The sequence below is a fragment of the Hypanus sabinus genome, chromosome 17 (assembly GCF_030144855.1).
Source record: "Hypanus sabinus isolate sHypSab1 chromosome 17, sHypSab1.hap1, whole genome shotgun sequence".
NCBI classification, from domain to species: Eukaryota; Metazoa; Chordata; class Chondrichthyes; order Myliobatiformes; family Dasyatidae; genus Hypanus; species Hypanus sabinus.
The window spans coordinates 63,389,295-63,403,154 of NC_082722.1; the positions used below are offsets into that span (position 1 = coordinate 63,389,295).

General features: G+C 41.6%; 1 protein-coding gene across 9 annotated transcripts in view; it reads left to right on the forward strand.

Moving 5' to 3' along the window:
• Nucleotides 1-13,860, forward strand: part of mthfsd (methenyltetrahydrofolate synthetase domain containing) — a 96,243-nt gene that overhangs the window by 75,899 nt on the left and 6,484 nt on the right. For all 9 annotated transcript variants that reach the window (XM_059993196.1, XM_059993191.1, XM_059993190.1 and 6 more), the window contains 2 exons: nt 561-651; nt 3,473-3,585. In XM_059993196.1, coding sequence (XP_059849179.1) covers nt 561-651; nt 3,473-3,585 — 204 coding nt within the window. The remainder of the gene's footprint in view (nt 1-560; nt 652-3,472; nt 3,586-13,860) is intronic.

Consider the following 13,860-nt stretch of genomic DNA (forward strand, 5'->3'; position numbering starts at 1 on the left):
ATTCTTCTTCCCACCTTATACTTGATGGTTGGCAATCTCACCAACAGTGGCAAGACTGATCTGGCCTATGGTTACATCTGTGTAGAAAACCATGATGGTTAGGTCACCCACAGTCCTCGTGTCCTTCTGAAAGAAAAAAGATGTTATAGACTGGAATGCCCTGACACTTATATATTAAAAAAAATAAAAATCTGGAACAAAAAGTAATTTTGTAAGAAGTGCCTTTTGAAGTTGTTACAATAAATAATTTTATTTAGAGGAAAAAATGCATTTAGATTAAGCAATGTCCATAACCTCAGGATGTCATAGTGTTCTGTATAGTTAATAAAGCATTTTCAGCAGTTATACTGCAAGGCTTTGACATATTCTCTCTGCCTGACTTTTCAGATTCCTACGTTCTGCAGTTTTTTTTTTCTTCTAAGTATTTTTGAAATGTAATTGGTCACTGTAGATTTTTATAATAATCAAGACATTATGTAAATTTTACCTCTCTGTTCATGTTTGGCTAGTTGGTGACGATTTCAACTGTGTGATATTATATTTCCTGTTACTCTCTCCAGGGAGTGAAGGACTTCAGTGTACCTGTGAGACTTGATGCGAAAGTTCACATAGACCTAGTTGTGGTGGGCTCTGTGGCTGTATCTAAGGAAGGTAACATTTATAATGTAAATATGAAATATGCACTTATAGATAAGTTGCACTGTACCACCAGTCTGGACTTTTAGTATAAAAATGCGTAATTCACAAAATACCTTGAGGATCTTCACTGGGAAATTACCAGACAACATTTAATAGTGAACAAGAGAAAGTCTGCAGATGCTGGAATTCCAAATCAACGCACACAAAATGCTGGAGGAACTCAGCAGGTCAGGCAGCATCTTTGAAAATGATTAAAGAGTGGACGTTTCAGATAGAGACGGTTCTTCAGGACTGAGTGGTCTTTTAACAGTAGACCACAATACGAAGTATTAGGGTGGATGATCAAAAGCTTGGTGAAAGAATTTGGTTTTACGAAGTGTCTTGAGAGAAAAATAGAGTCATGAAGCGATCTGGGGTGCAGTTTCCATAGCTTGGTCTCCTTGGCAACAGAGAGAGAGTATGGTCACCTGTGGTGAAGTGGAAGCAGCCAAAAATTGGGGGTGAACTGTGCTCACGCTGGTTTGTACAGCTATGAAGATGAATAGAAGTACTTAAAATTGTTGAGGAATATTTTATCTAGCCACTCGGGCTTGGTCTTTCATTCTGTAAGTTGTGGCCTGCCTTCTACTTTTTTGCCTGATCCTAATAATTGACTCACCAAAATCTAACTCTGTCAACCTAAAGGGACGCATCATCCACAACTCCCTGGGATTAGAGAATTCCAATGATTCAGGAGTCACCTCATTTAGACGCTAGATAGACTTTGTCCTGAGACGCCATTTCTAGATCCCCCTACTAGAGAAATAGTCTCTCCTGTCAGACCCCTTCAGAATTGTACACATTGAGGTTATGCCGGAGAACGGGTCCAGTTTACTCACATATATCCTCAAAGCAATTTGTAATTAGTCCCAAGAATTGGTCAAGTGAATAGCCTCCACTTCAAGTAGGAGGAATGATTAGTAAGTGTGGAGAAGGCACAAAATTTGATGGTGTTTTGTAAGGATGTCTAAGGCTGGAGATAGATCAAAGTTCAAAATATGTTTATTATCAAAGTATGTACAGTACTGTGTAAAAGTCTCAGGCAAATATATATAGCCGGGGTGCCTAAGACTTTCACAGTACTGTTTTTCCAGTTTTTGCACAATAACACTTGGTACCACTGAGCTAATACTAAGCTAATTACTCTTATTTCTGTTTCCCAACTACCTTCCTATTTTAACCAATATTCAGTACTGTGCAAAAATCTTAGAGGCACCCCAGCTATATATTTGACTAAGGCTTTTGCACGGTACTGTATTTTATATAGATTTGTCTCCTTACAAGCAGACGCAAAAAATAACCCCAACGGAACCCATTTAAAAAAAAAATCGTCAAACACCCAGTATTCAGGAAAAAGAACAGATAGTGTAAGCAATAAAAAGTAAGCAGATAACATTCAGAACTAACGTTCACCAAGTGAGTTCACAGCCATGAAGCCAGTCATTGCTGCAGCTGGTCCTGGAGCCCATTAGTTGCAGGCCATAGCCTCAGTTCAGCGCAGAAACTAGCAAACCTCGTGGAGCAGCCGGCTGCACACTGACCTGTCCCTTGCCTCCGATCCTGACACCCTGACCTTTTCAACCTGGCTCGGTGCTTAAATCGACCAAAGATTGGTCTCTCAGGCCTGGGGTTCTGCCAACTTGATTTGTTCTGTGCCTGGCCTTTCCATTCTGGCCTGGTACTGGAATCAGTCAAACGTCATCTTGTTCCTCGCTCTCGGGCCTAGTCCCCACTGGGTTGTCTCTTCCTCGCCTTGGATCTGTCACTTGGAATTGGCTCCAACTCTGCTCCAGCAAAGGACAAGCATCGGCTTGCTCCAGATTTGAACTTTTGGACTGCCTGTACAATCTGGCATTTCTGCTGTGTGAACTGAAGTCTCAAAGGTGCAGGAAGGGTGTGATGTGGCGTGTACAGGCTGAATCAAGGTGGGTGGGCCAGGCCTGATGCTTGACTGATTCCAGTACCAGGCCAGATTGGAAAGATCCGGTATGGGATGAATCGAGCTGGTGAACAGGGAAGTTACAGGTTATCAGTTGCAGTGATCATTGTCTAGAAAAAGTGTGATTAGTAGATTTGTTTGCTACCAATAAGGCATCACTGTATTTCACGAATGCCATCTTAAAGCAGAAGTTAGAAATCAGATTAAAAAGTTGGTCAGAATATTGACAGCTGAAATGTAATCCCAACAAGTGCGAGGTAAGTGCATTTTGAAACTCAAATTGGGATCAGACACATTCAGAGAGTGGAATAGCACTAAGAGATATTGTTGGAGAAGAACCACGGAGTCTAGGGACTTTGGTTTTCAAGAATATGGCTCCCTGGAAGTGACAATGCATGTAGGTTGTGTGAAGAAAGCAAATGGCATGCTTGCCTTTATCAGTACACAAGATGTGGAAGGAACTCAGTGGATCAGATACCATCTGTGGATGGAAATGGATAGTCAGCATTTCGGATCCCGTAATGTCAATTCCATTTTTCTTCTGTAGATGCTACTTGACCTGCTGAGTTCCTTCATCATCTTGCGTGCTATCCCAGATTCCAGCATCAGCGGTCCCTTGTGTCTCCAGGCGTGCCTTCATGCTTGGCAGTGCTTCGGGAATTGGAGTTGACGTGAATTAGTACGCAGATGATAAGGTTTGATTGAACTCAAATTAATGGAGCTGATGCACATAAAACCAGGGTTTGGAAATGAACATCTAATTCTGTCATGTTTAACATCCATTTTATGTTGACATCCTCACCATTGTTCATCTGTTTTCTTGTTGCCTGTTTGACACTTTATGCAATTTGCAAGGCTGGAGAATTGGGAAAGGAGAGGGCTTTGCCGACTTGGAGTACTCCATGATGGTGTCGATGGGAAGCATTGATGAGAATACAGTTGTTGTTACCACCGTACACGACTGCCAGGTTTGTTGAACTTAACTGTAAGGAAATATGAAGTGTAACATGAAGGAATTACTTTGTATAGTCATATAAAATAATATAGCCAAATTTATTTTACTTTTGGAGCAAAAAAGTGAGCCAAGCCATGAACATTAATCCTATATTCTGTAGCTAAGTGTAAGTGTCTCATATGTGATTGTATGAAAATGGCAAAAAATTAACTGCTGGTTCATTACGCTGGCCACAGTCATTCCGGTTCACACCTACAGCCATGTACTGTATTCTCCTGGGAAAGAGCTGAAACCACAAAAGAAAACCAAAACTAATAAAGGGGAAAGGCAGGGGGTGAAATCTGGAAAATTTTTGCACAACCCCCCTAAGGAAATTGAAACAAGTCCAGAAGATCACATTGACTAAATGTGTATTAACTGTTAATCCATTCACCTCCGACATGATGCAATCCATCGGCCGGCCAAACACTCCTCCGGCTTCCTTTTACAGGCATGAGGAGCATTGGAAACTACCACGTGAGCCAGCAACACTTTCCAGACCCTCAATATTCCTTTGAAAAAATATCCAGCCCATCCGTACTTCTATACAGTTTAAATGTATGCAGCCTAGTTTTCCCCCAATATCTCGCACCAAAATATTCCATCAATTGGCACCCAATCCAATTTGGACTGCAGTGTGAATCTTTTGCAAATGAACAGTGTTGAAAACCATGTTGTGATTGAGGCCATCAATAGAATATTTTCTTTCAAACTTGGAAAAATAAATATGAGCTACTGCAGAGGAAAAAAGAAAACCGCAAATGGTGAAATTTGAAATAAAATTTGCAAATACTGCGAAAGGACAGCGGGACATTTTGTTCTATTGAAATATTAAACTCGGAACATTAACCTGCCTGTTTCAGTTGTTGGTCAACCCTCAGCGTACCTCTGGCATTTTTTTTTAAGAGTGTCTGTGAGTAATGTCTTTCATTTCAAAATCTATATTTTAATACAGCAGGATTTGTTTGCAAGGTTCAGAAAGGAATATTCAAATATAGCTTGGATTACAAATGCAGAATGAGTTCATGATAATGGCTGAGTAAAATGGTGAAGGGTTTATGGACAAGCGATCGAAACTAGGGTTATTGTCATTGGAACCAAGTTCAGGGGGTAAATTGGTGGACACATTCAAATTTAATGAGTTTTAATTGAGCAAATGGTAAAGTGTCCCAGTGGAAGGAAGATCCGTATTCAAAGACCACAAGTGGAATCAAATTTTATCACCTTTAAAAAGAGAAACAATTGCATGTAGCAAAATGAAATAGCATTGTGGGTGTCAACGTACCCCGTGACCGGGTTACCAAACCAGCAGAAATGGAATGATACCTTGGAGTCTGGTGATACTGTAACTAGTGTAAACTAAGTAATACAGTATCAAAAATGCAAATATACATATAAACAGGTTAGCAATGGTAATTACAGAAGTGTAGGAATAAGAGTCAAAACCAAGCTCAATCGTAGTCTGGGGTAAATGAATAGTCTTAAGATAATGCAGAGTTCAGTTCAGTTTGGATTGAGGTAGTTGCTGTTGTGACGTTGGAGAGAGTGAGTGAGCGAGAGATGAGCTGCTGCAGCAGGCAAACCTTCCATTGTATTGTTGTGGTCATCGATTATGACCCTTCCATTTCTGGTTAGGCCGTTCTTCAGTGGTTTATCTCATCACCCAGGCGAGGGTGGACACACACACAAGCCCCCACCGGCCTGCCTTCACACACTGTGAGCTTTGGACTGATTCCCCCGAATCGATCCTCCAAGCCCCCACCTTCCTGTGGGTGTACAACACTCGTTCAGTGTCCAGTGGCGTGTCTGCCTGTGTCCCAGCAGACTCGTCTTTTATCTCCCCAGCCCGGGTACCAGCCATCCATCAACTGATCATGTCCATCAAACTGGGCCACTCCCTCCTGTCTCAGCAGACACCTGGCATCACTCTGCTGTGTCAGCAAGGATTCACACAAGCAGGCAGAGTCCTTGGCGCTCAAGTCAACAATCAGCGAAGAAGCCATAATTTTAAATCCTTGTGTCTCTCTCTTTATCAGCATGTGTAGCAAGGCACCTCTCCCTCTCTTTATCCCGCTCTCTCGTTAGCAGCATAGGTCACGGGGGTCAACTCTGGACCCCATCTCCCCATGGTTTTCTCATCACACATAACATGGGCATTGGCAAAGAGCATAGGATTGGATCTAATTTAACAGTCTCTCATTGAGCCTGTGAATGGCCTAGCACTATTCATCTCACAGTAATATCAACCCCCAACACTTATAAGAAAATTTACCTGTTGTGTAAATAGTCCAGGTTGCTGTCAAACACAGCCTCCTGACCATCTCAGGGTCCCATGTGATTGGGCAGAATTAAGATTAGCTGTACTTGTCAGGTGTACATTGAAACCTACAGTGAAATGTGTAGTTTGCATCAAATCAAATCAGCGAGGATTGTCCTGGGCAGCCCATAAGTGTCGTCGTGCTTCTAGTGCCAACATAACTCTCTCAATTTACAAACTCCAACGATACACCTTGCTCGGAGGTAGGAGGAAGCTCACACAGTCACAGGGAGCACATACAAACTTTTAACAGACAGCTACAGCTCGAACTCCAATCTTACACCTGGAGCCTAAAGCATTGCACTAATCCCTACAAATATGTGCAGTCCCTTTAGTGGATTCAATATTCAGGAGGATACTTGAAAAGGCAGGCACATGTTTTTCCATTAATTATAAAGTTAAGCAACACCAAAGTAGCCATGTTAATTGGAGACACAAGAAACATAGAAAACCTACAGCACAATACAGGCCCTTCGGCCCACAGTGCTGTGCTGAACATGTACTTAGTTTTAAAATTTCCTAGGCTTGCCCATAGCATTCTATTTTTCTAAGCTCCATGTACCTATCCAGGAGTCTCTTAAAGGACCCTATTGTATCCACCTCCACCACCATCGCTGGTACCCATTACGTGCACTCACCACTCTCTGCTTAAAAACGAACAACACAAATTACCCTCGACATCCCCTCTGTACCTACATCCAAGCACCTTAAAACTGTGTCCTCTCATTTCAGCCTTGGGAAAAAGCCTCTGACTATCCACACGATCAATGCCTCTCAGCTTCTTATACACCTATATCAGGTCATCTCTCATCCTCTGCCGTTTCAAGGAGAAAAGGCCAAGTTCACTCAACCTATTCTCATAAGGCATGCTCCCCATCCAGGCAAAATTCTTGTAAATCTCCTCTGCACCCTTTCTATAGTTTCCACATCCTTCATGTAGTAGGTGCCCAGAACTGAGCACAGTACTCCGAGTGGGGTCTGACCAGGGTCCTATATAGCTGCAACATTCCCTCTCGGCTCCTCAGCTCAATCCCGCAGTTCACCACAGAGTCAACCTGCGCAGCAGCTTTGAGTATCCTATGGACTTGGACCAAAGATCCCTCTGATCCTCCACACTGCAAGGAGTCTTACTATTAATACTATATTCTGCCATCATATTTGACCTACCAAAAAGAACCACCTGACAGTTATCTGGGTTGAACTCCATCTGCCACTTCTCAGCCCAGTTTTGCATTCTGTCGATGTCCTGCTGTAACCCCTGACAGCCCTCCACACTATCCACAACAGTCCCAACCTTTGTGTCAGCAGCAAATTTACTAACCCACCCTTCCACTTCCTTATCCAGGTCATTTAAAAAAAAATCATGCAGAGTAGGGGTCCCAGAACAGATGGTTGAGACACACCACTAGTCATTGACCTCCATGCAAAATATGACCCATCTACAACCATTCTTTGCCTTCTGTGGGCAAGCCAGTTCTGGATCCACAAAGCAAGATCCCCTTGGATCCTTTGCCTCCTTACTTTCTGAATAAGCCTTGCATGGGGTACCTTATCAAATGCCTTGCTGAAATCCATATACACTACATCTACGGCTCTACCTTCATCAATGAGTTTAGTCACATCCTCAAAAAATTCAATCAGGCTCGTAAAGCACGGTCTGCCTTTGACAAAGCCATGCTGACTATTCCCAATCATATTATGCCTCTCCAAATGTTCATAAATCCTGCCTCTCAGGATCTTCTCCATCAACTAAACAACTACTGAAGTAAGACTCACTGGTCTATAACTTCCTGGGCTATCTCTACTCCATTTCTTGAACAAGGGTACAACATCTACAATCCTCCAAACCTCCGGTACTTCTCCCGTCCATATTGATGATGCAAATATCATTGCAAGAGGCTCAGCAATCTCCTCCCTCCCCTCCCACAGTAGCCTGGGGTACATCTCATCCGGTTTCGGAGACTTATTCATCTTGATGCTTTCCAAAAGCTCCAGCACATCATCTTTCTCAAGCTTTTCAATCTGCTGTAAGTCTAAACTGTAGATGCTGAAATCTATGCCTTTCTTTGTCTGCCTCCATCTATCATTCACCTGCCAAAGCTTCCCAACTCCAGTCCCCACCTGCGTATCATCATACACTGTCCTCAGTCCACCAGTCATCTTTAGCTTCTGTTTTACCACGCTCTATTTCCCCTACTTCGGCCATCTCTCCTCTTCACTCTCAGTCGTGAGGCAGGTATTGACCTGAAACATCGACTGTTCCTATAGAAGCTGTTCAACCCACGGAGTTCCTAGAAACATAGAAAATAGGTGCAGGATTAGGCCATTCAGCCCTTCGAGTCTGCTCTGCCATTCAGTATGATCATGGCTGATCATCCAACTCAGAACCCTGTACCTGCTTTCTCTCCATACCCCCAATCCCTTTAGCCACAAGGGCCATATCTAATTTCCTCTTAAATATAGCCAATGAATCAGCCTCAACAGTTTCCCGTGGCAGAGAATTCCACAGATTCACCACTCTCTGTGTGAAGAAGTTTTTCCTCATCTCAGTCCTAAAAGGCTTCCCCTTTATCCTTAAACTGTGACCCCTTGTTCTGGACTTCCCCAACATCGGAAACAGTTGATCCAACAGATTGTTAGCCATGTTAATTACTGCATTCTTTGGAAATACTATATAGGTCATGAATGTGTAAGTAGAACTGATTTTCTGATTAGCAAAGCGTGGAAGGAAACGTTATGGGAATGGTTTCTCTTCAGATGAGAAAATAAATGAAGATTCTGTGAATGTACTTGAAAGATTGAATGTTCCAAGGCATTTTTTTAAAAATCCTGGAACAAGAGAGACATGATGGGTGTGCCAATGGCACTATTGTGCCAGGATCTGGGAAAGAGTTAGATGTGCACTGGGCTTATATTTTGAGGTTGGTGGAAATGATTGTTGAGCAATACACTTATAAAGTAAACCTACCTGCAATTTGATGGACACCTCAGGCTCCACAAAGGAGAAGTTGGTGAGGGTGGCCCTCTTTAATTGCAGAGTAATGTTCCACTCTCCTGTCAAAGCCCACTTTATCTGACAGGTCCGTGCCATTTCCGATCCCAGCGTGCACAAATGAAGTTAGTGTAAGTAATGGCAAGGTAAACTCTACACTCAGTTTGACATTGTAGTGCATGAAGTATCCAGCTCTAATCTGCAAATATGCATGACTCAAATGATTGAGTTTTAAATGAAATGTTGTTGTCATGTGCAAAAGTGTTGTACTTGGTAAAAAAGTTATTCTGAATGACACTGATTCACAGATTAATATTAGTCTGAGATCTTTGTCAAATGGCTTAACATCTCACCTGAAAGAAGAAGAAAACCAAGCTATCATCTACAAATGAGAACAGTAGGCATATCTTTAAAATGGGGTTTCAGCTGTTTCACTGTACTTTAATCCAAATATAATTATTCTTCTGAAGTTTTGTCATTTAAACACTCGTGACTTGCAGTGTTGAATGTCAGAGGAAATTACCCAGCATTCATGGGTGGCTCCCCATCATCCTCTATATGAACCTTTAAATCATGAGATTTTAAATAACTGTTGCAAAGCTTTGTTGTAATAGCAGTAGAATCATATCTAGCCATCTAAAGGCATTTTTTCCACACACTTGTATGGTGCAAATGCAACAAGATAACGGCTGCCCCTTCCATGGTCTTTGTACAAATTGTTCCCACCCTAGATACTGAACTGCAATCCCTGAATAACCATAAAGTCAACATGTGAAACTATGGCAACTGATTCTTGAAACTCACGAAGCACAAGTCTGTTTATTGCTTCTTATTCACTGATTGTCTTCCTGAAGTATATTTAATAAGCATTATTTAACAGTAAAAATATTCAACAGGAACACTGAAAGGCCACTCCTAAGTACTTTCAAGAGGACATTGACCCTTCTGCTGACTTCTTTCTCCTCAATTACAAGCCGATGGCAGACTCATTTGCTTTTAGTGCCAAATTAATTCAGATCATTTAAAACACCACCATAAATTAAGTTGTATGGTCAGATTCTCTGGAGTGAAAGAATAGTTCTTCATGGTATTTTTTGCATATATCCATCCATCATTGCTGTCTTCGTGGTCTTGTATTGATTGCCTACTCAAAGTAGATAAACATTCAATTGAAAATTAGTGATCAATATTTCTTAATTCATGTCTGCACATTAATATAGTACTTGGACAATTCTGCTCATCAATTATAACCAATTACATGGCAGTTTTAATGGTGATGTTTGGCACCAGTTAGAATTTATGAATTACAGTATGATTACTTAAGATTTGATCCCTTGTTTATTCATTTCAATAAATGATTAAAAGATTGATCATGTACCAAAGGACATTCAAAACATTAGGCCAGATTTTGGATGGGAATATATCTACTTATCTGCAATTGTAAACGTACCCCTACAAAACATTGAGCATAGCATTATTGCGGCCAGTGCTCCCATTGTTGAGACCCGTCATAAATTGGGGGATCACTTTGTCAAACCCCTCTACTCCACCCGCCAAAAGCGGAACGTACTGGTGGCCAACCATTTTAATTCTAATTCCCATTCCTGTTCTGTCATGTCGATCAACACCTTATATTCTGTCTGGATAGCCTCCAACCTAATGGCATGAATATTGATTTCTCTTTCTGGTTAAAAAAAATTCCCTCCCACTTCCCTGTTCTTCTATTCCCAACCCTGACCTTTTACCTCTTCTTGGTTCCCTATCATGTCTCCCTGGGTCCTCTCTGTTTTCCCTTTCTCCTATCAAATTCCTTTCCTTCCAGCCCTTTACCTTTCCTACCCACCTGGCTTCACTTTCTAGCTATCCTCCTTCCCATCCCCATTCCCTTTCATTCCTCCTTCCTTTCCAGTGCCGAAGAAGGGTGTTGGCCTGAAACATTGACTCTTTATTCATTTTATGGATGCTGCCTGACCTGCTGAATTCCTCTACCATTTTGTGTGTGCTGCTTTGGATTTCCAGCATCTGCAGACTTTTCTTATGAGCATGTTATTAAGGTTGGATCATCACTATTTAGCCACGCCTGTGGGAGTATAAAGCTGTTGCAAGCAGGAATTGTCTGAACATCCTCAGCCTGCTTAGACCTGGAGCTTTTCAATTTTTTTTGGAAGGGGTGGAGAGGAACTATAACTGTTTATTAAGTATAATTTAGAATTTTTTGTAACACACAGAAGACGCTGGAGGAACATAGCAGGTCTGGTAGATTCTATGAAGTGGAATTATTCCTGCATCTGCAAAATATCTAGTGTTTAGATTTTTTTGCTTGAATATGTTTTTGAAGATTTTATATTTTAAGTTTCTTTATTATTTTAATATGTACTACATTTTAAAACAAATTCAGGAAGTTTTACCATTACTTACAGATCTTGTATGTTTTTGAAAGAATGCTTTGAAGAAAGATTTGAGGTGCAGGCTTCCATGGGTCAGAGTTGAACATGGATATTGCATCCGAGCTGTAGATATGTATGCCGGGACAGTACAATATGCAGAACAAACTGCTGTTCATGTTGCAAGCTTTCCCCGCCACGTTTCTGATGAACCCAAACAAACTGCAGAGATTGATACCGTTTGGTACCAGAAGTGTCACAGGAGTTGCCAGTCTGCATTGAACTCAACGCAGGACTGCCTTTGGGACTGCAGCTCTGGATTTTGCCCCCTAAGTTTATTCCACAAACCCTCCTCATGAGTGGGTATAGCCGCAAGGCAGAGAAGGTTTAAGTTCACAGCTTCCTTCTCGGTGAACTGCCAACCACAGCTGATGAGCCCATTTGCCTGAAGCGACTAGTTTAAAGGCACCAATAATCTGCCTTTGGCCCTTCTGTCAGTAGAAGTGGTTCTGCCGTCCTTAGCAGCAACGCCACTTGTGAAGAGCATGAGGTGAACTTGGTTGTCAGAGGTTATTTGGTGCGCATGCCATTGGAAGCACTTATAGGTAGAGTGAGCTTGTTCCCATTACCACCCCTGGCTATAACAACCTTGAGGAACCAATAGACAATTTAATAGTTATAACTAAATAGCAATGAACCCACCCCATCAACTTCATTGTCTTGCATCTTGATTTGGATGAAAAAACATTTGCAAATAGCTAAGTTGAATGGAAACATGAGATATAAAGAAGATGCAGTGAGCCTTCAGTATGATTTGAGTGAGTTGAATGGAATTAATAAATGCACAGTAGGTGGAGTATAAGGGGGATAATTTTTAGGCAGAAACAGCTGATGGGGAGTGGGTTAGTGTCCTTGTGCATTAGTTGCCAAAGCTAAGCTTGCAGATCAGAATCAGGTTCATTATCACTGACATGTTGTGAGATTTGTTGTTTCGTGGTAGCAGTACAGTACAACACATAGAAATTACTATTAATTATAGTAAGAATATATAAAGAAATAAATAGTACAAAAAGTGAGCAAACTCGTGAGATTCGGGTAGATGGTATGTTGGTCTTCCTGATCAGAACAGTTGATTACAGGAGCAGAAATTTTGATCTGGAAATGTATAAGGCCATGGTGAGGCCACATCTTTGAGCATTGTGCGGTGTTGTTTTCATATTTGAGGAAAGATGTTCTTGCCCTAGAGGGAGTGCAGTGATGGTCCATCTTCTGAAGAGAAATAGGAATGATTAGGCCTATATTTACAAGAATTTGGAGGAATAAAAGGGAATCTCATAGAAACAGCAACCAAAAAAAATCATACTGAGCAGATCGAATGCAAGTAAGATGGTACAGTACAGGGGAGTCTATGATTCGAAATCACAGTTGGCCATGATCGTGCTGAATAGTGGAGCAGGGTCAGATGGCCAACTGTTACTCCTGTATTTTGCATTTCCATAAACCCTACTGTGATTCTCCTACTGTCTGCTTACACTAGGGGTAACTCTACAATAATGAATTAACTTTTCAACCAGTGCAGATATATCAGAGGGAACTGGAACATTCAGAGACGTGGTCACAGGGAGCATTTGAAACTTCATGTAAACAAGACAGGATGTCAGGAATGATCCCAGAACCCTGAAACCACGATGCCGCTGCACAGGAATGCTACCCTGATGTGGAACCTGCTGGTGAAAGGAGAGGACAAGAGAAAGATTAGGACAGGAAAGTGAGAGTGAACCAATGGAAGGAAAGGAAGTGAGAAATGGGAAGTGAATGGGAGTAAGTGCAAGAGGGGCTGAAAGGAGAGTGGGATCAGAGGTAGGGAGATCATGCCCTTGGGGGATTTGAGCACAATGCAAACCTTAAAACTTCTTTCATCAGAGTTCACAAAGACAAAGCATTTTCCTTGGCCCAATCAAAAATATTGGAATCCTTGCTCAGCAGGCAATTTTTTAAAATCCAAAGCAACTCTAATAGCTCATGTTCTTTTGTGTAATTTTGTTTGTGGAATAGCTGATGAAAGCTGCTTTTGGAACCATCTCGAAAATAGAAGCTGCTAGTATTGCAACTCAGAATTTTTCCCTCTTTACCTCCTCTGTTCTTTCACTCATTTGCAAACAGTTGGGCACAAGAAATTCTCTGCTATTGATGCAATCACAAAGATCCGAATTCACCAGCAACTTGTTTGATCTGTTCACTCTTGAGAGCTACTGTTCATGTATTGTTAATTCCTTAAAAAAAATATTCCAACTAGCCATCAAATTTTCGCATTTGTTGACTTAACAGAAGACTACAAAAAACAGTGGTCATTTTGACATAGCTAAGGTTTAGAGCAGGGGTTCTCAACCTGAGGATCACTGACCTCTGTTAATGGTAGGGGTCCATGGCATCAAAAATGGCTGGAAACCCCTGGTTAGGAGGGATACCAGCTAAATGCAGGCAAATGGGACAAGCTCAAGAAGATGCCTTGGTTGACATGGATGAGTTAGCTGAAGGATCTATTTCCATGCTGTA